Source organism: Chelmon rostratus, chromosome 10 (assembly GCF_017976325.1).
Source record: "Chelmon rostratus isolate fCheRos1 chromosome 10, fCheRos1.pri, whole genome shotgun sequence".
Classification (NCBI taxonomy): Eukaryota; Metazoa; Chordata; class Actinopteri; order Chaetodontiformes; family Chaetodontidae; genus Chelmon; species Chelmon rostratus.
The window spans coordinates 15,341,250-15,367,531 of NC_055667.1; the positions used below are offsets into that span (position 1 = coordinate 15,341,250).

The window sequence follows — 26,282 nt, forward strand, 5'->3', positions numbered from 1 at the left end:
CAAATGTTGTTACTATTTAGAATTTTTTGTTTATTAAACTGGTGGCCAGTAGTGTCTGCCAGTAGAGCCCCAACGCTGACCTGTGACTCAATCTGGATATTTTATGGGGCTGTAACACTATTTTGTGGTCATGTAAAGATTCTCGAGTAGCCAAAAAATTCATTTTTTTATGCTGGCGTCCTCCTGTAGGTCTTTCATTAAATACAAAGTCTTAAAAATAAGAGTGATTTGACAGGTCAACTTGCAAGGTGACAGATTTTTTTATGAAATTTTACTTGAGCCATAAACTGAACGTTTGGTCTTGATGTTTTAAGTTGTCTTGCTGAGAATAGTTTCCTATGATTTAATTTTAGATTATGTTCATATTAAAGCTACTTATCCGTCTTGGTTTTGATTTTGTTTGATGGTGTGGAGCTCATGGTTTCCCCTAGATTTTGTAGATTTTTTGTAAATAAATCAAATAAAAATATTTGGTCAACCATAACCTGCACAGCATCCCAGTTCAACACATGCCCCTGAAGTCTGAGGGATTTAGTGTCACGTTCAAAGACGTTTATGTTCAATGGGTGTTTGCCTGGCAGGTGTTTGTGAATCTCATCCTCTGTCTGTCGCTGTTTTCTGAAGGAATATTCCACCACAGCCTTCTCTGCTGGCCTCACAACACGTGCCTCTGTATGCTGCTAGACAGCCAAACAAGAAAACTCTGCTCACAAGGCTTTCTTTTCTTGCTTTATTGAGCTCTTGCAACATGCTTGAATGTGATAACAACATGCATAAACTGCAATTACAGTACTAAAGTGCATGGGACACGGGCAGTTAGCTATATAACTGCTAGAACAAACAGCAGTGATTTAACTAACTTATATCAAACGTCTTTTCAGAAACATTGTGACCTCTATAAGTGCTTTGTACACATATGATGACGAAAATTTCCCAAGGTCCGAAACGTTTTAGAACAAAAATACAGTGTGACATGAATTGTTCAGATTTCGTCTCTACCTTTTGGCTAACTTGTTTTCACTGAGAGGAAAAACCCACATAGATTGTCTCTAGCGGGAGAAGCACTCACTCTGCTGTGACCAAACAAAATGTTTTATGGAGAAGATGTCTCACTTCGTAACTTTTAACCTTGGCCATTTTTATCATACATTTTTAACTTATTTACTTCCATCTATGAACCTATTTAAAACCTTTTTTTTACTAACTTATTATTCTTATGAAAACACTGATGTCTTTGACCCAAAGACATGACACTCCCCACTTGATATAAACACATTATATCACCACAAATACCAAAATAGCACAAAACATTTCCAGTGTTACATGGCATTAAACATATCACTCAGTCTCTGAGTAGGACAATAACCTCTGAGATAGGTCTTGCAGTCCCTTCCGTTACGATCTGCACTTCAACCTTGCGGACCTTCTTGTCACTGCACTAAAAACAAAAGTTTTTACGACAAGTCCCATGGGCCATTCCTTTCTGTTTACTTGAGCATCCTTCAACAGAGAAAAGTCCCCTTCCTTGATATTTGGTTCGTTGTCAGTCCATTTTATGCGTTTCTGTAAAGTCGACAAATACTTTCCTTTCCACCTCTTCCAACATGCATCTGCGAGATGTTGAACTTGTTTCCACTGTTTTCCAAACAGTTGTCCCGAGGAGTATTGCCAGATGGAGCAGAAACTGTGCTTGACTTTTGCGTGAGTAACATTGCTGGAGTGAGTATTTCTGGACAGTCTGGGTCAGTAGATATTGGAACGAGAGGTCTTGCATTTATAATAGCCAGTACCTCGACCAGTACCTCGACCAGTACCTCGACCAGTACCTCGGCCATAAATGACTGTCAGTGGAAAAACTTTACATTGTCTATTTTTATGTCCAACTCGTCTCTGATTAACTCGTACATTTTGACCGCAAGTATGGCAGCACAAAGTTCTAGACGTGGTACAGTGTGTGCGGGACGAGGAGTGAGTTAAGACTTTGCCATCACAAAACCTACACAATGTCTAAAGTTTGCAGGTAAGCCACAGCTCCTATTGCTACAGTAGACGCATTAGAGAAGATATACAGTTCATTGCTTTTCATAGCACTTAACGAACCTAGACTGTAGCACCTTTTGATTTGCAAATCTTCAAGAGCTTTTAAAGAGTCTTTCCACATAACCCACGCCTCCTCCTTTTCTGGAGGAAGTGGTGCATCCCAATCTCTCTCTTCAGATGACAGTTGTCTGAGTAGTGCTTTGCCCTGCATGATTATGGGAGCAGCAAACCCCAAAGGGTCATAAAGGCTATTGACTGTCGACAGCACCCCCCTGCGTGTGAATGGTTTGGTCTCATTGGATACAAGGTAAGTGAAGCTGTCTGTTTGCAGATTCCAAAGTCCCAGATTCCAAGTTCTCTTCTGAACTGGGAGAGGATCTACTCCGAGGTCCAAATCTTTCAGCTCCTTTCCGTGATCCTACACAGGAAACGCTTCCATGACTATGCTACAGTTTGATGCAACTTTGTGAAGTCTCAGATTAGATTCGGCTAATATGTTTTTGGTTCTTGTTAACAGATCAACAGCATCCTCTGATGTGGCAACTGATGTGAGTCCATCATCAACATAAAATTGTCTCTCAACAAACTGTCTTGCATCAGTGCCATGTTCTTGCACCCAGTTTTGTCATCTATAGACACTCACTGCGACCTTATCATCTGACTCAGATCTCTTGAACACAGAGTGACCCAGCTTGTCTGTGTTTTGTGTGAACTCAATAGTGTCCTTCCTCTTTGTGACTGATTGAGTGCTTTGCTGTGGCATGGTTTGATGTGCTGTGAGCCTTCCCTAAACACACAATAACCCAACCCAAGTCCAGTCTCTGTGCATAAGGAGCCTTATTTGGCCCATTTACTTGTTCGCGAACCTTATGCAGCCTGAGGATGTCCCGTCCCAGTAGTAAGAGGACTGGAACGTGGTGGTCGACTGGTTGGGTTTTGTTTGCAACGGGGAGCAGATGGGGATGACGCTGAGCAGTCTCGGGAGAGGGTATTTCAGTTCTGTCATCCGGCACTGAATCACATTCAATCAAAGGAGGCAGCCGGATGTCTGTTCTTTCATCCATGGATTGTATGAAGAAGTTCACAGCTCTCCTGCCAGTAGTTTCAGCTTTAATGGAGCAGGTTTTCAATGTGTACAGCGCAGGTGTGGCTTTTATTTCAAACAAGTTGAGGAACTCTGTCCCGGCCAGGGACCTATTGCTTTGTTCGTCGATCACTGCATACATATTGATTGCGCTATCTTTCTGACCTCCTGGATAGGCTTTCAATGGACAGATCTTAGAGCAAGACCGTGGGCTATTATTTTGACCACACACCTCAGTGCACTTGGATACGACTGCAGGAGGGTTCTCGGTTTGCTCTTCATCTTTGTTTTGTTCGTCACTTCCTGGCATGGCACTTTTTGGGAGAGGAGTAGGACCTGGATGAAGTGCCGATGTGTGCTTGGCGCTGTTGCACTCACTTAACTGCCACTCACTTAACTGCCACTTTACAATCTTTGGCCATGTGCTGAACTGAACCACAACACCTGTAGCAAATGCAATGCTCTTTGAGAAGGGCTTGACGTTCCTCTATAGGTTTGTCTCTGAACATCTTGCATTTTTTGAGCGATCTGGTGTGACCAAAACAACCAATCTTTTATGGGGTCTCACTTCATAACTTTTAACCATTTTTATCATACATTTTTAACTTATTTACTTCCATCGATTAACTTATTTAAAACCTTTTTTACTCACTTATTATTCTTATGAAAATACTGATGTCTTTGACCCAAAGACATGACAAAAGTGTTTTTGAAAAGTTTGTAGCTTGTTGCTTCAATAAGGTCTGCAGCTGTCGTTAGCTTGGATTCACAGCAATAATAATGGATTCCAATGATGTTCTGGAGTCAAGGACAAGAAGGAATAACCAGCATGCAAGCACTCAGTTTCTTCCTAAAAACACCACTTCTATGTCACTGATTTGGTGGGCAGTGGTGGCCTATTGTAGGCAGTGGGAATGAAAAAGAGCATTATTAAGAAAGGCCTGCTGCTCAGTAGCTGGTCCTGTGGTTGTAGTGCGTAGCATTTTATGTAAGCATCATATAGTGTCTTGAAATTTGTGTAGAAATCCATATAATCGATAATATAAAATACAGTTTTTATTAGTCATCGCAATAGCATGTCCAAGGATTCACTGTTTTATTAGGTTGTGCATACAGTATATTTACTGCAACAAACAGCACATGGACTGGCAGAAAAAACACATGGTAAATATAGCCTTACATACATGTCACCAACTAAAATAACATACAACATTTGGCAAACTGGGCGGGTTGGGTGGCGTGGGTCTTCCCTGCGTACTGGGGGGAGTGAGTGAGTCCGGTACATGTGGGTAGGTGGGTGGGATAGGGGGGAGGAGGGGGAGGGATATGGAGATGTTGGTATGTTGTTCTGTCCTCTTTTTCATTATGTACACACTGCTGCACAGCCAGCCGCGACTTTTTCTTACACCTCCTCAAACACTCTGGGCAATATAAGAGAGAGACACACAGAAAGGATTAGAGGGATTTATGGTATGTGGGCACGCACGCACGCACACACACACAAATAAACTCACCTTAAAACATAAGACCTGAACTTCTGCTCGTCATTTAAAAGCGCTGGTGGAGAGAGAATTGAAGCAAGAAGAGGGTTAAATGAGGTCATGAGGTGTTGATAATCACTTCAGCCACGAATGTGTGTGTGAGTATGGTTGAGGTTGTGTGTGTGTGTGTGTGACAGATTTTTTCCATCGAGGATTATCTGGCTCGGTTTCTGCCCTCTTAGCCCATTTTCCCTTCTTCTCGCAGCGCTCTACTCGGCCTGTCGACTCATGGTAATGTGAAGAGTTTGGCTGTGTGTCAGATCATCTGGAGTAATTTTTAGAAGCTGTGGAGCATCGCGCTGACATCACCTGCCACCCCCTCCCCCACCCAAAGGCACTCCCTGCCTAATCCCTCGTTTTCCCCCCTTGAGGGGCCCTCCCATGTATGGCTGTGCCTTACGGGACCGCATCCGACACCCTGCACAGACTTGCAAGCACGATCACGTCATCTATACGCCGCACTTTACACTTGGCATGAAAAACGGGCCTTTGGTAATCTGATCACAAGTGGACAGCTGTAAGTACAGGTGTGAATGCATCGAAGCACATCGAGGATGCATTAAGATCTGATCACTGGAGCCTCGTCGAGGATCGGTCAGGCAGGCATGTGACCCCATTTGCAGTATAGTGTGAACACACGCGTCCCTGCCCGCACTGAAGGTCAGCTTTGTAGTGAGCATGTAGCACAACAACTGCATCCAGTTTATGTGTTAATGTCAAACAAGTACAACGAGGAACAGGGGCCCTACGTTCAAGGTGGATGTAGTTTGGCGGGGGTCATATTGTGCCACGTGTGAACTATAACTGACGTCAACTAGACATAAACACAGTTCAGTCGTAGTTCATGTTTACATGCACTCAAGTCTGATGATATTATGTATTTTTTTATTGCCGGTAAATCCAGAGAAAAGACGAAAGCCAGCAACAAATTCCTGTGTTGCAAAGACGGATATATCTTAATCCTCTGTATCATAGATTTCCTTTGTTGTCCAAAAACTATAAAAAGAAACACCTCAGTGAGCCTCGCTGTTGCACTGAGTGACGTTCTTCATTCCCATAAACACGTCCAAGTTTATTGAAAGTCAATCCCGCGTACACGGTCCTGCTGCTGTAAACACTCATCGGCACTCCAAATACACTATTAACCTCTGTCTGAATAATGTTTACAAAAAAAAACTACAGTGTTCAGCTGTTGCCAGTAATTAACCTTTTTTTAAAGTGAAAATATACATTGTTGACCCATCTTTTAAGATTCACAGCTTTAGTAAGAAGAAGCGTTCTTGGGGCTGAGAGGCAAAGACGTGCTGGAGACAAACACATCGGTGGTTTTGGCCCATTTATGGGGTTTGTTTACAATAAGAAGAACAGAGATCACCTGCAACCTTATCCTTTAAAATCTGATTATTCCACACTTTTTGTTGCAGTAGTCTAATTTCTGAAATGCCCATGTAAGCAGCAACGGTACCTTGGTCATGCCTTGATCACATGGTCACGCATAGCCATAGCCAATGTTTCCTAATTGTATCCAAAACAATTCCAAGACGCAGTCAAATTTAAACAAAATTTATACCATATTATATTCAAATATTACCTGGACAGCATCTTAAATTCACATATACCACAAAAACACATTTCTTCACCACAGAGGCTCATCCTGAGCCCAAAGATACCAGAAAAAAGCCTTGCCCTTTATTCTTCATAAATTATTCTAACTGCATATAAATGTGATGGCAGTAGGGTAGAAAAGTAAATCATGACAAAACTGCATGTCCAAGACTAATCACACTAAAAGCAGCACATATAAATGTGCCACTTAAGCAATTGCCTTCACTTAATTAATGTGTGTTTTAATGAAGTTTAGGAGAGGACGGATTATAGTCCAGTTTACGGCAAAGAGGTGGTCAGTAAGGAGAGGAGATATATGAGGGACCTGCCATCTGAACGCTATTAACTGATCTAATCTCCCCCTTGCTCACATGTTCTGCATGTACAGCAGTCATGGAAAGTGCTAGTGTTTCACAGTGCCGTATAAAGAACCAGTAGCATGCTCTTTAGAGTAAGATAAAACCATTATCCTTCACTCTGTTACAACATTCAGCTATCCTGTGTGTCCCTTTACCAGCACGTTCAGTCCTCTCTTTCATCTTACGCCTCTGCTCAAATGGCCTTTCCCCCCCAGCTTTTACACTCTGTCCCTCCTTTTCGTCTTTTTCCGTCTTGCCACTGTCTCTCACCACTTGCTTCTCTTGGCAGCAGTTGAAATGACACTGCGAGCAAAGCCTACTGACGCTCCATGAAAGGCTACACCGCTCAAGCATTTAAAAAGCTTAAATGGAAGTGCCTATACCAAAACCCGAATATGGCTGCCTAATAGCGGGGGTATAAATAGAGACGTTAAAGCTGCAAAAACATCAAATTCGGTATTTCCATTGGACGGACAGTAATCTTTGCCACATTACCACATCCAAAAGCAGGGCTCGCAACGTACGAGATGTACAGAGGAGGAGGGGGCAGAAGTGGGGTGACACATATGAGAAGGAAAGAAGAGGGCAAGAGGGAAGGACAAATGAGTTGTTATTGGTTTTCATTTGATGCTTTGAGTTTAAGAACGCTGTAATTCATTGCATAACAGCTGTGTGACGAGCAGCGCTAGCGATGGTGGCCACACGTCATTAAAGGATATTTTCCTCATGAGGAAATGTTTAGCGATGCCACGTGCTCCCACTAGTGACACATTTGGTGTCTGAAGCACTGGACGCCTGAGCAGCCTCAGTCTCTCTGGCTCAGGAACGGATATTCGTCTGTGACCTTACCTCTGCAGGTTTGGGTGTTGGTTTATTTGCTCTTCTCCTTGTCGGCATCTGAGAGAACAATCTCTGTTTGGAGAGGAATATACAGTTTATGTTTTTATACTGGAGTGAAGTTATTACAATTACACTGAAACTGTAGTCATCAACTGGAACCTAAAACAGGTTCAAACTGATTCAAGACCAACATTTGTAGGAAGAGTTATATATATTTTGGGAGACGCTCAGTGGTGGAAGAAGTATTCACATTATTTTACTTAAGTTAAAGTTCTAATATCACAGTATAAAAATACTGTATTACCTGCATTCAAAATTAAGTAACAGTAAGTAAAAACTCTCATTTCAGTGAAAGTACATAAGTGTCAGCACCAAAATATACTTAAAGTACTCATTATGCAGAATGGCCAATTTCAGAGTAACATTATTATTGTGTAAGTGTTGCTAATGTTGCAGCTGGTAAAATTGGAGCTAATTCTAATTCCTTTAAATACTGCTGGGTAGCTTAATCTATATAATATATGACAATGTATTAATTGATTAATTTTTTGCATTCATAATCTGAATCTTCAAAGCCACTAGTTGCTAATGTTGTCAAACAAATGTAGTGAAGTAAAAAGCACAATAATAAGCATAAAATGTAAATTACAAGGATCTCAAAATTGCACTTGAGTACTTGAGTACATGTACTTAGTTACATTCCGCTACTGGATATGCTGATTTGCTTTCTTGCTGAGAGTTAGATGAGAAGATCGATACTACTTTCATGACTGTACGTTAAATGTCAAGATAAAGACTAGAAACAGGGGAAAACAGCTAGCCTGGCTCTGTTCAGAGGAAACAAAGTCCACCTGCCAGCACCTCTAAAGTTCAGCACACGTTAACACGTTTTTACATTTTGTGTTCTGTACAGATTGAACAAACAAGATATTACTTTTTAGCCTTTGGAGCCAGGCTAGCTGTTTTTGTAAGCTCAGTAGATCTAAACTGTATTCAGGAAAACTCTACCCCTCGTGTGTCTGCAGATACGTACGTTTGACCTCCAGCTTGCAGGACACGGTGGCCTCTCCCTGGGCGTTCTTGGCTCTGCAGGTGTACACACCACCATCGAAGCTGCAGGGCTTACGGATCTCCAGGGAGCAAATGCCCTGATTAGAGATCTGACGAAACTTGGGGTCGTCACCAATGATCATCTGATTCTTCAGCCACTCGATCTTAGGCTGAGAGGAGGAGGGCAGACAATTAAAAACTCACCATCGACACGGCGGTACCTGCTGATTTGTGAAACATCAGCAGATCTAAGGGGAACATTGGAGGTTTAGGGTAACTTTCACCCATCAGTGTCTCACACAAAAGAATAAAACACAGTTTAACCATTTACCATTTTAGAAAAATTTGAAGAGTTCTGTAAAGTGTTTTAACACTTTATAAAACTCTGTAATGGATGGATGGAGGGGGGATTTTGTTGTAAACAGTAGCATTTACCATCACCACACTGCCTTTCAGTCTTTCCTGTATCAGACATCCAAATTAATCAATGTGCTTCCTCCCTCTCCCGAGTCAAACATGTTGCTAGAAAACCCAATATCACACATTCACGAGAACAGCCCTGTGAATCAGAGCTGGACTGGACATTCAGCTGGTCTTTGGTGAGTTTAGACAGTCTGTGCTGAGTGTGACAGTCGGGTAGAATTGGAGTAGCTCAAGTCTCTTTCCTGACCTCGGGTATGTGCTGCTCCGGGTTTCAGTGACACTCTCGGTGTGTGGATTTCCTCCCAGTCCAGCTTCATGCAAGGCGACTCTGGTTATTGGATTTCACATCAGCTGATGCATTTCAGAACAGTTTGTGACAACTCTTCCTCACTGATGATGTGAAACATATTTAGCTATATGCGTTGCTGCTAACGATATAGCTGGTTCTTCTATTTTAGGGAGTTTGGGGCCTGACGTATACGTTTAGAAGCTAAAAAAGGACATTTTACCGACAGATTTTTAAGATCTACAAATTAATATTAACAAACAAACTGATGTAAGAATTTGAAGCATTTGAAGATGAGTAAAAGTGAATTCATCAGGTGTCAATTTAATCAGTTTGACATTGCTAGTTTGACATTTTTATGCAAGTACCAGGATGAGGAGAAGCAGGATTCAACATCTGGAAGGATTTGATTTGAAAGTTTTTGTCCTGCTTAGTGTAGGTGAAAACTAATGTCATCCGCTGAGTCCCTCCACCTCCATTGCCCTCTCTGATGGAGGTGGTGGACATTTCATCCTCTGCAGTAGACCAAATACCGACTATCTAAGCCTTGCAAACCAACACCTTCAACAAATGTAATGGCATTACCACACTTGTCATACGACCTGCAGACCTGCAGGTTCTACATGACTGGGGCAGTTGGGTGCATCGTTCCAAAATATGTGATCACATGAGACCATAGTTTCCTTCAATGAGCAAACAGCCTCGGCCTGCTGGTGGCGCTTCACTGCAGGTGGCACTGCTGGTCTGTCTGCAGGTTGGTCCACCACTTTGGTCCAGACTAGAATATCAACAACTACAGGATGGATCGCCGTTGACCTTTTAATATGAGGACCATTTGGTGAAGCTAAACCTGAATAAGGAATGTTTACTTGATCTGAGAACAATGTGCTTGTTGATATGCAGTAAAAGCCATAGAATAATTCATCAGAACAACACGTTGAATGAGCACATAAGGGCTCTATTGGTATTTTGCAACAGTCTGATGCTTGCTGCACAAAATTCAACCAGCAGATCTGCGGTGCGTATTTCAGATTTGACAGCGTGCAACATTACTCCAATGAGAGACTACCGACACCTGCTGCCTTAGGGTGCCTCAAAAGAAAGGACAGGTAAGACCTTCACCTGCTACACCAAATAAATTGTGCTGAGCTTTCTATGTGAGGCACATTCAGTTGTGGCGTTGCCACACCCTCTGCTGCACCTCTCCTTCCACTGGGGGGCATGGTGAGTCACCAAGGTACAAAAGTGACGCAGCCAAGGCAACCACCTCAGTGCACCCCAGAAAAATATTAGTACGCTGGATATGACACTGCGTTCTGTACCGTGCACCAACATGACAACAGAGACCTTAGTCCGGTTTAATTGACAGAAATAAAGACGAGGTAAATGCATCCACTCATCTCTCCTGCTCTTATCACTCTATCTTCCTTTCTCCCCCATCATGTTTCTGTTTTTGGGCCTGTGTGAGGATGGAAGCCACAGTGATAGCACTGCTACAGTCTGGAGAGGTGGCAAAAATAGTGCCTACAGTGATACAGCAACATCTCCACTTAGCCATGACAGGACAACAGGCTAAGCTTGTTATCATTGTCTCTTGTTTGGCCAACCCTGCTTATCTGTCCTGTCCCCTTCTCCCTCTCAGCTCCCCACACTATATGCCTCTATATGTAACAGTTCGTTATCAGACAGCAGGACAACTTATCACACAACATGCCTTCCTGCTAGGCCTCCTCAGCAGCTCTCAATGCGATCCGGACTCTGAGCCAGAGAGGAGAAAGTGGCTTAATAAACACATGCTACAACACACTTACAGCCCACCTGTGATAATAATGCAATTTAGAGAAGTTATATAAATACAGACATAAAATAGTGAGAGAGGGGGTGAGTGTGCATGAGTGGGTGAGATAAATGAGATTTTACTTAACGTAATTATATAACTGAATAGAAATAAAGTCAAGCGTGAATGCTGACACTGAGGCATTAACCTGTGACAGCAGTGTCACAGTTACAGGGTCAAACGAGGGTTAAGTACACGTTCTGAGTGTGTGGCTCTCTCATATTCAGTGCCTCTCTTTCCATGATCAGCGGGTCTGTTTTCTCACAGCTGCTACGATTCGCTTGCTCTGATTGCAGAACTGAAGCCTGCTGGTCCACAGGGACAGGCCCAGAAGACTCATTTAGCCACAGATGGTCTACGTTTATAGATCCCAGTTTCGGGGTGCGAATGAGCAACTGGGACCTTCTTCTCAAACACAGGCATCCGCTCGGTGATGAGCCAGGGTTTCACTGTGTAAGCCATAAACATGCTGTACTCGCAGCTCTGGGAATTATCAACACATGCCACATTTAAGAAATCCACACCGAGGTTTCTGGACCCTCTCGGCAGTCCCTGAAACATGAATATCTGCTGGTTCCAGTCCCTCCTCACTCGAGTCCTTGCACTGGCTTGTGTACAGGCCTGTCACAATAATTATGTTATCAACTTATTGTACAATATAACATAACCGTGATGGATATTTAGTACTTTTTCCCACATTCCAATATCTGAATATTCTATAAAATTAAATGTTTATTCCTTATTTGCATTAAAATGACTGTTTATTGTTATTATTTCTGGGACAATATATCGTTAACGTGACAGGCCTGCTGATGTAGTCGAATTCAGGCTCTTCAGGGGCAACCAGGCATGCTGAGCGCAGTCCGAGCCTACCTCTCTCCCTGTTTGATTTGTCTCAACTGCGGTGACGTGTGCACAGTGTCCAACCGCTGCTGTCCTTGGTGAGAGAAGCCAAGGACAGCTAGGACGCATAATCAACTGCATTTCCAGCACGGCCTGCCACCTAAGCCAACTGCGTCAGCCAGGCAACTGTAAAGATATGTTTAACCAGAGCAGCAGCCGCCAAGAACAGTGACAGACATACTGAAACTTCACACAGACATTCCAATGTAAGCCCTGCCCCACTTCTACAGTGGATCTTTATAGCGGTGACATTAATACCTCATTTGAGGCAGTATACCACACGCTCAAATGATTTATCGAGGCTCCCCGGTAACAACACAACTGTTTATATATAGAATAACAAATGTTGGATCAGGGAAATAGAATCAAAATCAGCCACCTGAAATATGAAAAATATCCCAAAACCAGGTGTTTCCCCAGTGAGCAGGTGCTCCAAACAATCAATCATAGTTTAAGATCTGAGCCACTGGCGTTAGCTATCAGCTATCAGGAAAAGATAGACTGATAAGATGTACTACAGGGGTGTCTGTCTGACCTTGGGGCATCCACGAACAGAACACAGCAGCTTGGTGGTGTATCCCACGGTGGCAGCGCGGTCACTGAGGGGGGTGGTGAATTTAGGTGCCTCGCTGAAGTCGTGCTCCTGGTACTCGGGAGGCTTGTAGACAATACCTGTGAAGACATGGACCCGGCTTAAGACCTCTCTGCCGACTATGTCTTATATGTAAAATTACAAAACCTGTCTGAGGACGGTAATTACTGACAGCACAGGACAGTGTTTACTGTGAAGCAGCTGCAGCGTACAACTACTGGTTAACTGCGGCTTGAGGCTTCCTTGTGTCTGAAAGTGATACTGCTGTATGTAGGTTCTGATGAACAGCGGCCACTGTGGCCACAAGTGACAATAATGCTAAATGTTCATGTAATAAAGTTCAATAAGGAAGATCTTTCCCATCTGATTTTCTCTCTGTTGGGAATTCCCTCTATTTCCCTTCTCCAACACCTCCGCTTTCCCTAACAAGCTGTCAAAATCCCTTTCATTCACATTTCGGACTTAACCACATCTGGCCAATGATCTTTCTCCGGGGGTCGCACAAGCTGATCTGTCCGCAGGTGCTGTTCTTTAAATATCCCATCCTTTCAGATGAAAGATTATGCAACTTGCCGTGTCCCCATCACCACCTTGTCCCTCAGGATGATCTGAGAGGTTTCATCTTGCCTCCATTGGCTCTAGCATCTAGTCTCCAGGGGATCCCACCTATCCCACCTGTCTTCACGGGCCTGTGCTAAATGAAGACACATCATGTCGATGGGGTCTGAGGTTAACCTCAATAAATGTCCTGTTAGACACTTGCAACTGATCTCTCCTTACTGAAACAGGAGCAGACGTGGAGAAGAGTCATAAGGGCAGCCAAGTGACCCAGTAACGGTCGTTATACAGAAATAACATTAGCTTACATTAGCCACCACTAGCTACTGGTCATACCAGACCAACTAAGGCTGCAGCAGCAGCCCCCCTGACTGCGTTGAACTGAGCAATTTATCTACGAGGAAGAATGTGATATTTCTTCTTTCAAAAGTTACACAGTCTTGCATTGAAGTTTTGAACATTTTTTGTGGTTTATATATGTGGAATCAGTTATAAATGCATCATATGCATGTCTGTGCAGTATTGCATTTTTTTTTTATCATGACTGGTAATTTTTCATGGCACAATCGGAAAAAATAAAAATAAAAAAAATAAAAAAACAAAAACACTTCCTGTCCCTGTAGGTTCAAACTGGAGGAGGGTTGTGCAGGAGCAGCAGGATTAAGTCTTATTAAAGCCTGAATTATGCTCCTTTAAATTAGCAGTTTTAAGGAATTGTGATCAATATATCTACTCAGCAGGACATATTCCAGTTGAAGAAAATAAAACAAACACAGCCATGGCGTTTCTGAACTGCAGTTTCTTGCTCCTCATACTTTATACGCTGACTAAATAACGTTATACTGGTCGATATATCAGCCTGCTTGGTTTATCCATCCTGAAGTAATATCCAAACAAAATGCACAAAGTTTATCTTTCCTCAGGCTGTCGAGTCAGATGCATGGACTGCATCTGACCAACTGCATGATGTCCAAGCACGTCAGAGATCAAATGTGTTTGTAGATGCTCTGAACGACCACGCTGGAAAGTGTAAAGCCAGCCTTCATAGAGAAGCGGTGCTCATTTAAATATGGAGATAAAGCTGCATATTCCACGCACACGCATAGACACAACACACTTACACACACACACAAACAGGAAGAGCTACATTTGCTCTGCCAGCTGTCTTAATGTTGTCAGAGGCTCTTAAAATGTATTTCAGTAATAGCTGATCACGGGCCAAGAGAGCTACTCACTTATGATTAAAGTAGTGCCAAGGCCATTTCCACTCCTCAAGTCTTCCATTTAAACACACACACTCACACACTCACACACACTCAAGACTCTCACAGACTTACTGCAGCTCATTAAACTGTAAGTACCCACTTGTGCTGAAGCCCTGCCACTAAACTCTTTATTGTAGCCACAAATTGACCCTGAACAATTCAGTAGTGAGTCAAGAAGGTCACCTGTCTTCTGGATGGTGGCCACTCCCTTGGTGACGGCGCTGGACTCACTGATGCCCACCTGGTTCTGAGCGAACACTCTGAAGCAGTACGAGTTGCCCATGATGAGGTCTGAGATGGTGGCGGTTAGCCGGTGGTAGTTCTCCAGCACCGTGAACCACTCCTTCAGGCGGAGACACAACAGTAAAAGCACAGACTCTGAAACCTACCGACCTACCTACCTAACCCCTAACCCTCCTCACTGCTCATTATGATTCGGATGCTCAGCTATCTGACACACGCTTGTTCGTTTCACAAAGTCATTGTCATGAAAGGACAGCCACAACAGGGAATATAATTAAAGCACAGGCCTGATCGCGTGTGACACATCTATCTATCAGCATCACTGAGAGAAATCAGACACTGAAATATGAATCAAAACCACGCCACAGTTATCTGTGTGGGATTCCCGTTAACGCCTGTTAATCCGCCCACCACTTCAAGCAGTCAGGCAGCGTGATTGGAACCGGTGTGTTTGCATGTGAACATCTGCCATACCCCGGTCTTCCTGTCGGCCTTCTGGACGGTGTATCCGGTGATCTCCGTGTTGCCGTTATCCTTGGGGAGGGTCCATTCCAGAGCAGCGTTGAAGCCCCAGGAGTCCACTAGCTTCACGCTGGCAGGAGGGCCGGGCAGCTCTGGGGGGACACAACAGCGTATTTATGAAGGATTAAAATCATAACCGGCGCGTCCCTCAAAGCATGAAAGGTGTCTGCTCCCGGCATGGTGGATCGGATGTGGACCATATATTTGCACGGTAATGCCTCTGCACATTTTAACAGCAGCAGCTGACAGCAGGGTCAAACACTCTGCGGTCAAAGGGCATCATTGTTAGAGGTGTGATGCATGTTAGCCAGTGCTTCGAATTTCTGGCAGAGCAAGTCACGAGTCTCACAACCTGCAAGTCGACAACTCAGCCGGGCAAACAGCTGAGCAGATTCAACGGGGAGGTCTGAAATAAGTCATCATTTACACGTCGCGCGCTCACAGGTGTGTGTTCATGTGTGTGTTTGAATGTAAACACGACGCATGTGTGACTCACCCACGATCTGAAGGGTGAGGGTGGCTTTGTCTTCAAAGCTGTCCACCTTAACAGTCATCTCGTAAACACCGGAGTCCTCCCTCTGAGCGCTGCGGATGAACATGATGCTGTCCTTGTCGCTGTTCCTGATGTTCACCCTCTTTGTATCCAGAGGTTGACCGTCCTTCAGCCAGGACACCACAGGTTTGGGCTTTCCCTGACGAGTAGGAGAACATGCAGGGTAAAGTGTAACGACTGCCAGCTGTACGCTGTATGTGTATACTACACAGACGGTGTGTGTGTATGTGCTGGCTTACAATAAAGGGGAAGACCAGGTTGATCTGCGTTCCAACCTGCTTGACATAGCGGGATCTGAGGGCACGGGGCATGCGGATCCTGGGGCGGTCTGAAAAACAAGAAGTCAGGTCAGACATGGTCGTCTTCCGCCTCAGTCATCACCTGTTTCCATTCTGATTAACTGATCTGTTGGTTAATTTACAGCAGCTGGGCACCCACGGATGTACTTAATCATAACATACACACAGTAATGTATGAATAAACAGCAAAGTCCTGCATGCTTAAAACGGCAGGTCAGCAAGACCTCAATGGACCAGACTGCTGACAGGAAGCTGACAGGAGAGAATATTGAGTAAGACAGTTCATACTGTCCAACGAGGCAAACTTATCATAAAAACATCAATTCCATTAGTTTTGATAGCAAAGTTTTGAGTATAAATGTTGTAAATAAAGATTTAGAGGTGCAATAAGTAGTTGATTAATTGATTAGTCAATTGACAGAGAATTAATCTGCAGCTATTTTGATAATCAGTCATTTTTCAAGTCAAAAAAATCCTGGTTTCAGCTTTCAATATGTGATGATTTGCTGCTTTTCTGCTGTATGAATAACAGTTTTGCTTTTTTGACTCTTGATCAGACCAAAAAGCAAACTGAAGGCATCACTGTGGGCTTCAGGAAATTCTAAACATCTCTAATTTGTCTCACATTTTCTAAAACTATTAATCGATAATCAAAGTAATCATTAGCTGCAGCCCCAGTTAGTTTGTAAGATTAATAATTATTAGCACTGACACTTCTCAATTTATTATACCCACAACAAGCCACAATAAACATACAGATATAGAGTTTGAATTTAAGGATTTTTATTAATCTTATAGGACTTTCTGAGATAAAGTGAGATAAATTAACTGATACCAGTGTTTCCAGTGTTACTTTCACGATACAACATCTGAAATAATAAAGTCATGCCCCAGTCTTATTGATGATTATGAGTAGTCACACACAGAGAAGGACATCGGAAAGTTTCTGTGCGTGAGAGGAAAAGCACAGTATCTGGGTAGAAAGAGGCAAGAGAGGAAGACCCTGCATCCAGCAGCTCTTAAAATAGCTTCGGTGATGAGACCCTTGGATGGACCCCGACACGTGTTCCCTCATGTCATGCACAGAGGAGCAGCGGGACGATGTCATCACTTTCAACTGAGTGGATTGGTCAAACATCACATCTAGAAACCCCAAATGGCAACAGACTGGAAACTGTAGCCACTCAAATCAAGTGTGTTAAATGCCAGTGTGCTCTAGCTGTGAATAATATAATGTGGATTAAATTGCACTGTAGTTGGGACTTTGGGACTTCGGCACTATGCTGGAAGGCTTCTTTGAGGCCCGGTGCTAAGTGTCAGGGACAGCATCCCTTGCATGTTTCTGCATAAGCAGCAAATGTCTGAAAAGCTCTCGGGGCTTACAGGATGCATGAAACATAGCTGCTGGCCTCCCATCACCTCTCTTCACCCTTCTCATCCACTCAAAACGTCCTCTTAACTCGCATAGCGTCAACCTTAGCTTAGCTGCCGCACCTTCTCCCTCTGTTGCTCCCCATCTAACCTGCTTCCTGCCCGATGTGTCTCTCTGACATTTGCCATCACAGCACTGCTGCAGGGATCCGGCTCCTGGAACCATCATTCCCCATGAGGATCAGGTCTGCCTCCAGATTTGGCTCAAACAGTAATCCGCGCTAATCAGCACACTTCCCAGCAATGCCCAGAAGTGTTGCTGGCATTACAGCGTCCAGCAGCCAGCAAGTCCTCCTGCAAACAATCTATAATCTGTCTTTGTCTCCGGATAAAGTGTCTTTGTGGGGGGCTTTCAGCATATGTAGGACGGCATGTCTTTATCAGACGCTTGTACATGTCGATGGTTGTCTGGTCAGGACACACAGCTGGTTTTACCCCCAATGGGCCACCCAGAATCCGTCAATTAGGCTTGTGTTTCGCTCCCCTCAGTTGACCAGCACTGCTGGTTGCCTAACAGCATTTCTCCCCTTAAATTTCCTGTTTGTTCGCAGCAGTTTGAACCCCGACCAGGAAATAACCCTCACAGCCAGTGCGCTGGAAGTGGATAACTGGGGCATGCCAGCTCAGGTCTACCCTACACCTCAATGTGACTCAGTGTCAGGGCTGATGGAAATTCACGGCCCCAGTCATAAAACCAATGTCAGCTTAAACAAAGAGGAGAGGAGGAGGCTGAAAGTGTCCCTTTAGCACCTTTCATGTAGTTTTTGTGGCATTGTTACACTTAATCACAGATAGCAACAAAGAAATAACTGCAAATTTGCTCTTCTTAATGGTGGCAAACATTTTCACAAAGTGAAGCCAGTGTCTTAAACCTGTATTCTTTGTAAAGGCAGAGGCCTTTACAAAGAATACAGGAGGCGACTCCACCGGCGACTCCACCGGCTGCAAAAAAAGTCTGACTGGATGTAAGCTTTTGAGAAAATTACTCTACTTCTCACTTATTTGATTTCCTAATGAGTTCATGGTCTCAATCGCTAGTTTCTTCTCCAGCACAGCATGATGCTTATTCTGTAAATGATGCTCCCATTTAGAGTAAAACAGATGATAGAGCAGGGTATGCTTTACATCATGGCTGCATTGTGACAAAAAAGTTGTCACCAAGGCGCGCCCTTGGGGTTCTCAGTCAGATCAGTCAGAATGGAGGTGCGGCAACGCGTATCCTCACCAGCTCCACCCTCTCCTCCAAATATGGTCAAATATGGATGCTGTAATGCCAAACTGAAGGCTTCAAAACAATAGTGCACAAACCAATGTGTTCCATCAACTACAGTGCCTATCATAAGTATTCACCCCCTTTGATGTTTTACCCTTTTATTGCTTTCATAAATCAATCATGGTCAATAAAATTTAGCTTTTTCAACACAAAAATTTATTGGAAAAAACTCTTTAACGTCAAAGTGAAAACAGATTTCTATAAAGTAATGTTAATAAAAGAAAATTATATAAATGAAAATAATAGTTTGCATAATTATTCACCCCCCTTAAGTCAGTATTTAGTAGATGCACCTTTGGCTGCAATCACAGCAGTGAGTCTGTGTGGATAGGTTTCAATCAATCTTGCACATCTGCCCACTGCAATTTTGCTCCATTCTTCTTTGCAAAACTGCTCAAGCTCTGTCAGGTTGCGTGGGTATCTGGCATGAACAGCCCTTTTCAAGTCCAGCCACAAATTCTCTATAGGATTGAGGTCTGGGCTTTGACTTGGCCACTCCAGAACATTTACCTGGTTCTTTTTTAACCATTCCTGTGTAGCTTTTGCAGTATGTTTTGGATCATTGTCTTGCTGGAAAATAAATCTTCTCCCAAGTCGTAGTTCTCTTGCAGACTGAAAAAGGTGTCCCCCAGGATTTCAGTGTATTTTGCAGCATTCATTCTGCCCTCTATCTTTACAAGCCTTCCAGGTCCAGTTGCTGAGAAATATCCCCACAGCATGATGCTGCCACCACCATGCTTCACAGTGGGGATGGTGTGTTTTTGGTGATGTGCAGTGTTTGGTTTCCGCCAAATATGACGTCTTGTCTGATGGCCAAAAAGCTCAATTTTGGTCTCATCAGACCAAAGAATCTTCTTCCACTTGACCATGGAGTCCTGCACTTGCTTTTTGGCAAACTCTAGTCGAGATCTATGACTTTTCTTTAACAGTGGCTTTCTCATTGCCACTCTCCCATAAAGCTTTGACCGGTGAAGAATCCGGGCAGCAGTTGCTACATGCACAGTCTCTCCCATCTCAGCAGCTGAAGCTTGTAACTCCTTCAGAGTAGTTGTAGGGGTCTTGGTGGCTTCTCTCACTAGTCTCCTACTTGCACGGTCACTCAGTTTACGAGGGCGGCCTGATCTAGGCAGATTCACACAAGTGCCATATTCCTTCCATTTCTTGATAATTGACTTCACTGAACTCCGGGGGATGTTCAGTGCCTTGGAAATTTTTTTGTAACCATCCCCTGAATTGTACTTCTCAATAACCCTTTCCCTGAGTCGCTTAGAGTGTTCTTCTGTCTTCATGGTGTAATGTTAGCCAGGAATACTGATCAACCACTCTCTGGACCCTTCAGACACAGGTGTTTTACAACTCAATCACTTGAAACACACCCACACCACTCAGGTGATCTTCATTTCACTAATTGTGAGACTATTGGCAACAATTTGATAGACCTCTATTGAATTAGACCATTAAATAAAAAAGGGGGTGAATAATTATGCAAACAATTATTTTTATTTATATATTTTTATTTCATTAACATTACTTCATAGAAATCTGTTTTCACTTTGACATTAAAGAGTTTTTTCCAATAAATTTTTGTGTTAAGAGAGCCAAATTTTATTGACCATGATTGATTTATGAAAGCAATAAAAGGGTAAAACATCAAAGGGGGTGAATACTTATGATAGGCACTGTATGTATTATACAGTCCATGGTTTTAGATGATGGACGGTGTTTTATAGAGCATGGTTTGATATTGAACCCCAATACTGATACAGTACTGAACTCTGTCAGGTCCTGAATGGCGGCACTGAATGCCTGGTCAGATTTGCTGTGTTGTTCACTCATTCTCTGATCAGATAGTTCCTGATTTTATTGATATAATTTTAGACTGTATTTACGTCAATTTCTCATACGACTGTTCGCATTAAACTTGATAACTTAGCACTAAACACGAGCTGAGGCTGATAAGAGCGCTGTTAGTTTTGCAGGTGTTTAGTGGATGACATTTTGATTTGATGATCGGACCAGAGCATTATTTCGCTATTACAATTAATCCCGAGGGGAACAAGAATATGTGGACAAAACTTCATGGCAATCCATTTCACAGTTGCTGAGATATTTCAGTCTGGACCAAAGTGGCGGACCGACGCTGCCACGTGTCACCTCATGTCACTGGCGTGGCTAAAAATTCACTCGCTATGAAAATGTAAACGCTAAGAACTCGTTATATTAAGGACTGTTTATTTGCTGTGATGCCATTATGTGATCTCTGTGGCGGACAACAGGACAGCGCCAGAGGCACGGCCATAAATTTAAAGACCGTGAAGCGACAGTGACAGGGTTAAGTCAGTAAAAAATATGGCGGCCAGTCCAGATGGCTCATTAGTCAAATGTTTTCCTTTGCCTGAGTCAGTCTTCCATTAAATCATCTGGAGGACTGGTGCAGCAGTGCAGCAGATCCTGTATATTTAAAGAGGAAAGACTTTCTATCCTGGCATGGTTATTCTTATCTTTGCTCAGGTTTTTTTTTAATGTCCTAAACATGCTGTAAGCTCATTAGTATCACCTGCAATTAATTCTGCAGGTAAACTTTTTAATTGCCGATTAATGTTCAAGTTGCCATATAAAATGCAATAGATGTCAAACCTAGAGTGAAAGCAATGTCCTCCTCTCTGGACTTATATGCAAACTGTGTATAACTATACATATAGAAGCATATTTGTATTTTGTGAGGGTGTGCATTTTCCTCATTTTGACTAAATCACTGAAGTACTACGTAGATAAACTTTATTATTCTTGTTACTTTATCTCTTTTAGCTCTTTAAGAAGCTAACAGTGAGAAACAAGGGTCCACAGACTGCTGCTCTTCATTTAGGAAAATAAAAATGCAACTGAATGCATCATTCTTATTATTTTATTTGCGTATTTGTCACACCTGCAATGACGACTGAAAGAGTGTGGTCAAGTGAAAGCATGACTTACAGCTAATGAAAGGTCCTGTCAGCACCTGCGGGATTTATGTGCATACATCTGTGCAGTCCATCTGAGGCCCCGGCAGTTAATACCACCTCTGCCTCCCTGGTTGCAACATGAGTATTTTAAGGAAAGGTCATAAGTTACAACTATCAGAGAGATCCTGATAAAGAGGCCGGAGACGGACATTTTACAAGCTGGTGAAAAAATATCAACTCAAGTATCAGCTGACTTTTTTAAGGTGCTTTGTGGAAATAAACCAACAGCACTTTGGGACGTTTTGCACACTTTTAGACAGAGTTACACTCATGTGCAGGTCTTCAGATCTCATATTTTAATCTCATCAAGCACAGTAACAGCAAAAGTTTCTACAAATAGAAGCTCACAATTGTAGTTTGGGCTGTTTGGGATTTCCCTTGAAGTTAACACTTGGTGCGTTCTGAGAGATGACATTGGCTCCTACTCACCAGCAACCTCGCGGATTGGCACAGGCCCAGCAAGTGTACCCGGTTCACTGCGGCCACCGGGGTTTACGGCCACCACGCGCACATGCAGCAGGTCATCGGCTGTTAGATTCTTGATGCAGTAGCGGTTAGCTGGGGTCAACTCCTCATGAGCAGCCACCCAGTCTGATGCTGCAGGGAAACCCAGGGTTTGTGTCAGTGTGTAGCTTTTAGAGCAATTTCCACTTCAAAAAGTACACATGTCACGATATCTTAATAAAGCTGCAGGTTGTTTTTTTTTAACAACACTTTCCAATTTCAGAGGCATAAAACACCCCTTGATTGGACATGTTAAGTGGTTTATCAGCTGTCGACACAAGTTTACAAACATCCTGACCATAAGGAGCACACTTTGGCCGCCATGGTGAAATCTCAGACGGCCTGCTGTCATCTGAGCAAACGAGCGCAGCTAAAAGTGGTGTCAGGAGATACAGTGACAGCCGGTGAAATGCTGCCTGCCGTATACGGCCTGGACCCGGCTATGAGTCTATCTGCCCTCTGACACTCCGGGGACAGGTGCAGCCTCGCACACACAAACAAACAGTGACTCACTTCCATCCTTGCGGTACTCGACGGCGTATCCGCTCAGGCCGGAGTCTCCGATGGCCTCTGGAGTTTTCCATTTAATGGTGAGGCTGGAGTCGTTCACATCTTCCACACTTACGTCCAGAGGAGCGCTGGTGGGGACTGAGGGAGAAGTGGACGACAGTCAACTGAAATGACACTAAAAATACAGTAAATACCCAAAACAATGATTTCATGTAAGACTGCAACTAACGATTACTGACATTATTAATTGATCGCAGATTATTGTCTTGATTAATCAATGAATCATTTAGAAAATAGTGAAAGGTTTCCATCAAACTTTCCTAAAGCTCAAGGCAACGTCTTATTTTGTCCACAAAAGGTTGAAAACTAAAAAAAAATACTTGGTTTTTAAGACAAAGAAAAGCAGATCATTTTCTCAGTTGATCAATTAATCAATTATTCGACTAATCGTCTCAGCTCTAATTACGTGGCCTTTGCTCTCAAACCTAGTTCAAATTCTGTATATCCATTTCAACAACCTGAGTCATCAGCCGACGTAGAGCTGCACTTTTAATCTGCACTATTTTGATAAATGAATCCTGGTTTTAATCATTCATAAAACAAAAATGTCAAATATTTGCTGCTAAAGTGAGAATTTGATGCTTTTCTTTGTCATGCATGATAGCAAACTGAACATCTTTGGCTTGTCCCTCTCAAAACATCTGTCATTAACCTTGATTGGGCGTTCAAAGCGCGACCAAGCTGACAGCAGGGCGTAAATGTTGGCGTTACCTGCAGGAGGTGGAGGCGTGGGGGCCTTTGGCGGCTCCTCAACTACGGCAGCTTCTGCTGGAGCAGCTAGCATCAAACAAGCAGGAGGTTAATGTCGCTTTTAGAAACCCAGCAATGGGGACCTGATGAATGTCCACAGCATCTTTTCCATATAGTGACATTTCAACCTGTCAATCACTGTGGATTTTCACTGGAAAAGATATCAGGAGGTCGTTAAGAAGCCACTAGTCCTCACAGCTGGGGGAAGCATGATGGATGGCACTTGTCTGATGAGATGTTTGCAGTGAATTTTGCGGTTGAGTGATAATGTCTGTGTGGTGGTTTATGTTTACCGTCTGGGGGAGCATCTGCAGCGGGAGCAGCAGCACCGTCTTCAGCAGCGGGCGCAGCAGCTAGCGTTAAAATGCCATTAGGAAAGCCAATTAGTGACGTACATGATGACATTACTCGTAGTGGGACTCAAACAGTTTCAAGCTAATTTGATCAAGATACACTCCACAGAGCAGTGGAGACAAAGCTTTCCATAATCACAGTGACAAAAACAGATTTTACAACCCAAAAACTGACTCCTGAACAGATTTCTGAGCCTCTGATAGATACACAGCATGTCCACTTCTGGGGTTGGTTAAAAACCTGCACATGATGACATTTACAGACAGAAATCACAGCAGATCATGAGTGAGAGACACACACACCACATGTGGTGCACAGTGGGACACAAACACACACATCATGCTTTGCAGCTTGTGTGTGTGGGCCGCCCGCGGTGTGTGTTTACCCTTAGCGGGAGCTGTCCAATCAGCGCCTCCCTCGTTGGCTGTGGCTGAAGTTAGGGGTTACATGTTGAGGTTAGCAGGCAAAAACAAAACCAGTCACTCGACTGCATCCACCACTGATGTACTTCACTAACCAGGGTCTGGAGAGAGATGTAACTGGTTCATATCTGGGTTTACCAGTTCCTGGCTGGTGATGCAGGCACTGGTGGATCCATTTCATCATATTAAGTCCTGTGCATTTTGTGCTGCTACGATCTACAGTGGATCCAAGAGAAAAGGTGAATAACAGGAAATTTACTAATGTAGTGACTTCTAGTTGTACTAATTTTCAGTCATCTATAGTTTCAATTTGTTCTAATTTGCAAAGCTGCAAGGTGTCAACCATCCACTCCATACATGCATCCATACACTCATTTTACAGTGCACTTTGAGAGGGAAGGCATTAAGGAATATTAAAGTCTGCACGGTTTAAGCTCCTGCAGAGTGATGAGCACTACAGTCGCTGCAGCAGCCCAGCTCCTTTGCTGCATGTGCTGTGACTCGGTGTTAGTATTTTTAGCATCATGCAAAAAGAGTATATTTTCATGCTTCGAATTTGTCACGATGTTCTGATCCTCTGCTGGATCTCAGAGGCTTTATATTACAGGAGGCACGGTGTCCACAAGCGCAAGACAACTCACAATATTACTGAGTGAAAAGAGGACGATTAGCCAATGTTAAGTCAAAAATGGCCTATTTTTTAACAAAAATTATATCTCTCAAAGTGTACGTGTATACTCTGTTGCCAGTTTAATAGGTACACCTAGCTAAAAACCATAGTTACAAAAATCTTCATGAGGGTTATACTACTACTACTACTACTACTACTACTAATAATAATAATAATAATAATAATAATAAATTGGAGGCTGCAGTTTGTGCTGCTTTTGAACTGTACCTCATTGATATAAATGGGGTGGACACAATGATAGAAACACTATAAACCATTTCTCAAACATTTTGAAAAAAAACCCTAATATTGTACCTTTCATGAAAGTAAATTTGGATTTTCCGCCTGGTGTTGTTGTTCTTCTGTACTGCCACATTATTTACTCACTAAAGCAGCAGCTTGACTCCAGCTCAGTTTCAAACCTCGGATCTTGCCTTACCTCCTATGACTGCTAAAGTTAACTTCACACTTTAATCCTCAAGAGGGATTTTCGCCATCATTAAGGTGCCTTCAGGTACCTGGAGCGCTTCCTTCAGCGGCGGGTGTGTCCTCAGCCGTGGCGGCGGGGGCAGCCTCTCCCTCGGCTGCGGGAGCTGCCTCGGTCGGCGCCTCAGCGGGAGCCTCGGCGGGTGCAGCCTCCGCAGGTGCAGCCTCCGCAGGTGCAGCCTCTACGGGAGCGGGTTCGGGCGCCGGGGCGGGCTCAGGTGCCTTCGCGGCAGCCTTCTTGGCTGGGGCCTTCTTGATGGGGGCAGGTTTGCCTGGCATCGTGCTGACAGACGACCAGTCCCTCTGGATGAAGGAGCCTGCGGGGGTCTTAAGTAATATATATAGCGTGAGGTTCGGTGGGCTTGGAGACAACTCCACCCATTCCCTGACTTTAACGCCCCCTCCACACTTCACTCACATCCTCATCCCTGTTAGGGGCTGTAACCCATGCAGGCAGGAAAAAATACTGGCTTCATTTAGTGGTAAATACGTTTTTTTCGCCTGAACAAGTAATTCAACTCACATTTTATTAATTAAAATAACATGTTGCCATGACAAAAAGCAGCACATACAGAGAAAATGGTCATAAAGCCTCATTAGTGATTACATAAAGTGGAATTAGCGCCCTCTAGTGGCTAACTTCATGTAAACAGACAGCCCAGACAGGTAGTGATGTGAAGAATGGCATGACTTTATTGTGTCCATTGCTCATGTTAGACATATGGGGTTTGATGCTGTTATAGAGACATGCCGTACAACCATTATTAGGCCCCCTTTTTTAAGCCAAGTGCTCCTTCCTACTAGAGGAAGACAGTAAAAC

General features: G+C 43.4%; 1 protein-coding gene across 1 annotated transcript; it reads right to left on the reverse strand.

Moving 5' to 3' along the window:
• Positions 1-4,209: 4,209 nt before the first annotated feature.
• On the reverse strand, positions 4,210-25,741 carry mybpha (myosin binding protein Ha). The gene is made up of 12 exons (XM_041945169.1): positions 25,495-25,741; positions 22,724-22,858; positions 22,136-22,303; positions 15,941-16,029; positions 15,645-15,840; positions 15,101-15,240; positions 14,567-14,726; positions 12,504-12,640; positions 8,503-8,689; positions 7,479-7,541; positions 4,639-4,681; positions 4,210-4,545 (listed from the first exon to the last, which is right to left on the reverse strand). Exons 1-10 carry the CDS (start codon positions 25,739-25,741, stop codon positions 7,501-7,503), a joined length of 1,500 nt encoding a protein of 499 aa, XP_041801103.1. The 3' UTR covers positions 4,210-4,545; positions 4,639-4,681; positions 7,479-7,500.
• Between the last annotated feature and the right edge of the window lie 541 nt (positions 25,742-26,282).

Coding starts and splice junctions, on each gene's coding strand:
- mybpha (XM_041945169.1), bottom strand. CDS start 25,741: ATGCCAGGCAAACCTGCCCCCATCAAGAAGGCCCCAGCCAAGAAGGCT. Junction 22,859..25,494: donor CGCTGAAGGAAGCGCTCCAG/GTACCTGAAGGC, acceptor CTTCTCCCTCAG/TCCCCACCAGCGCTCCTCTG. Junction 14,727..15,100: donor AGGCCGACAGGAAGACCGGG/GTATGGCAGATG, acceptor CTCCGCCTGAAG/GAGTGGTTCACGGTGCTGGA.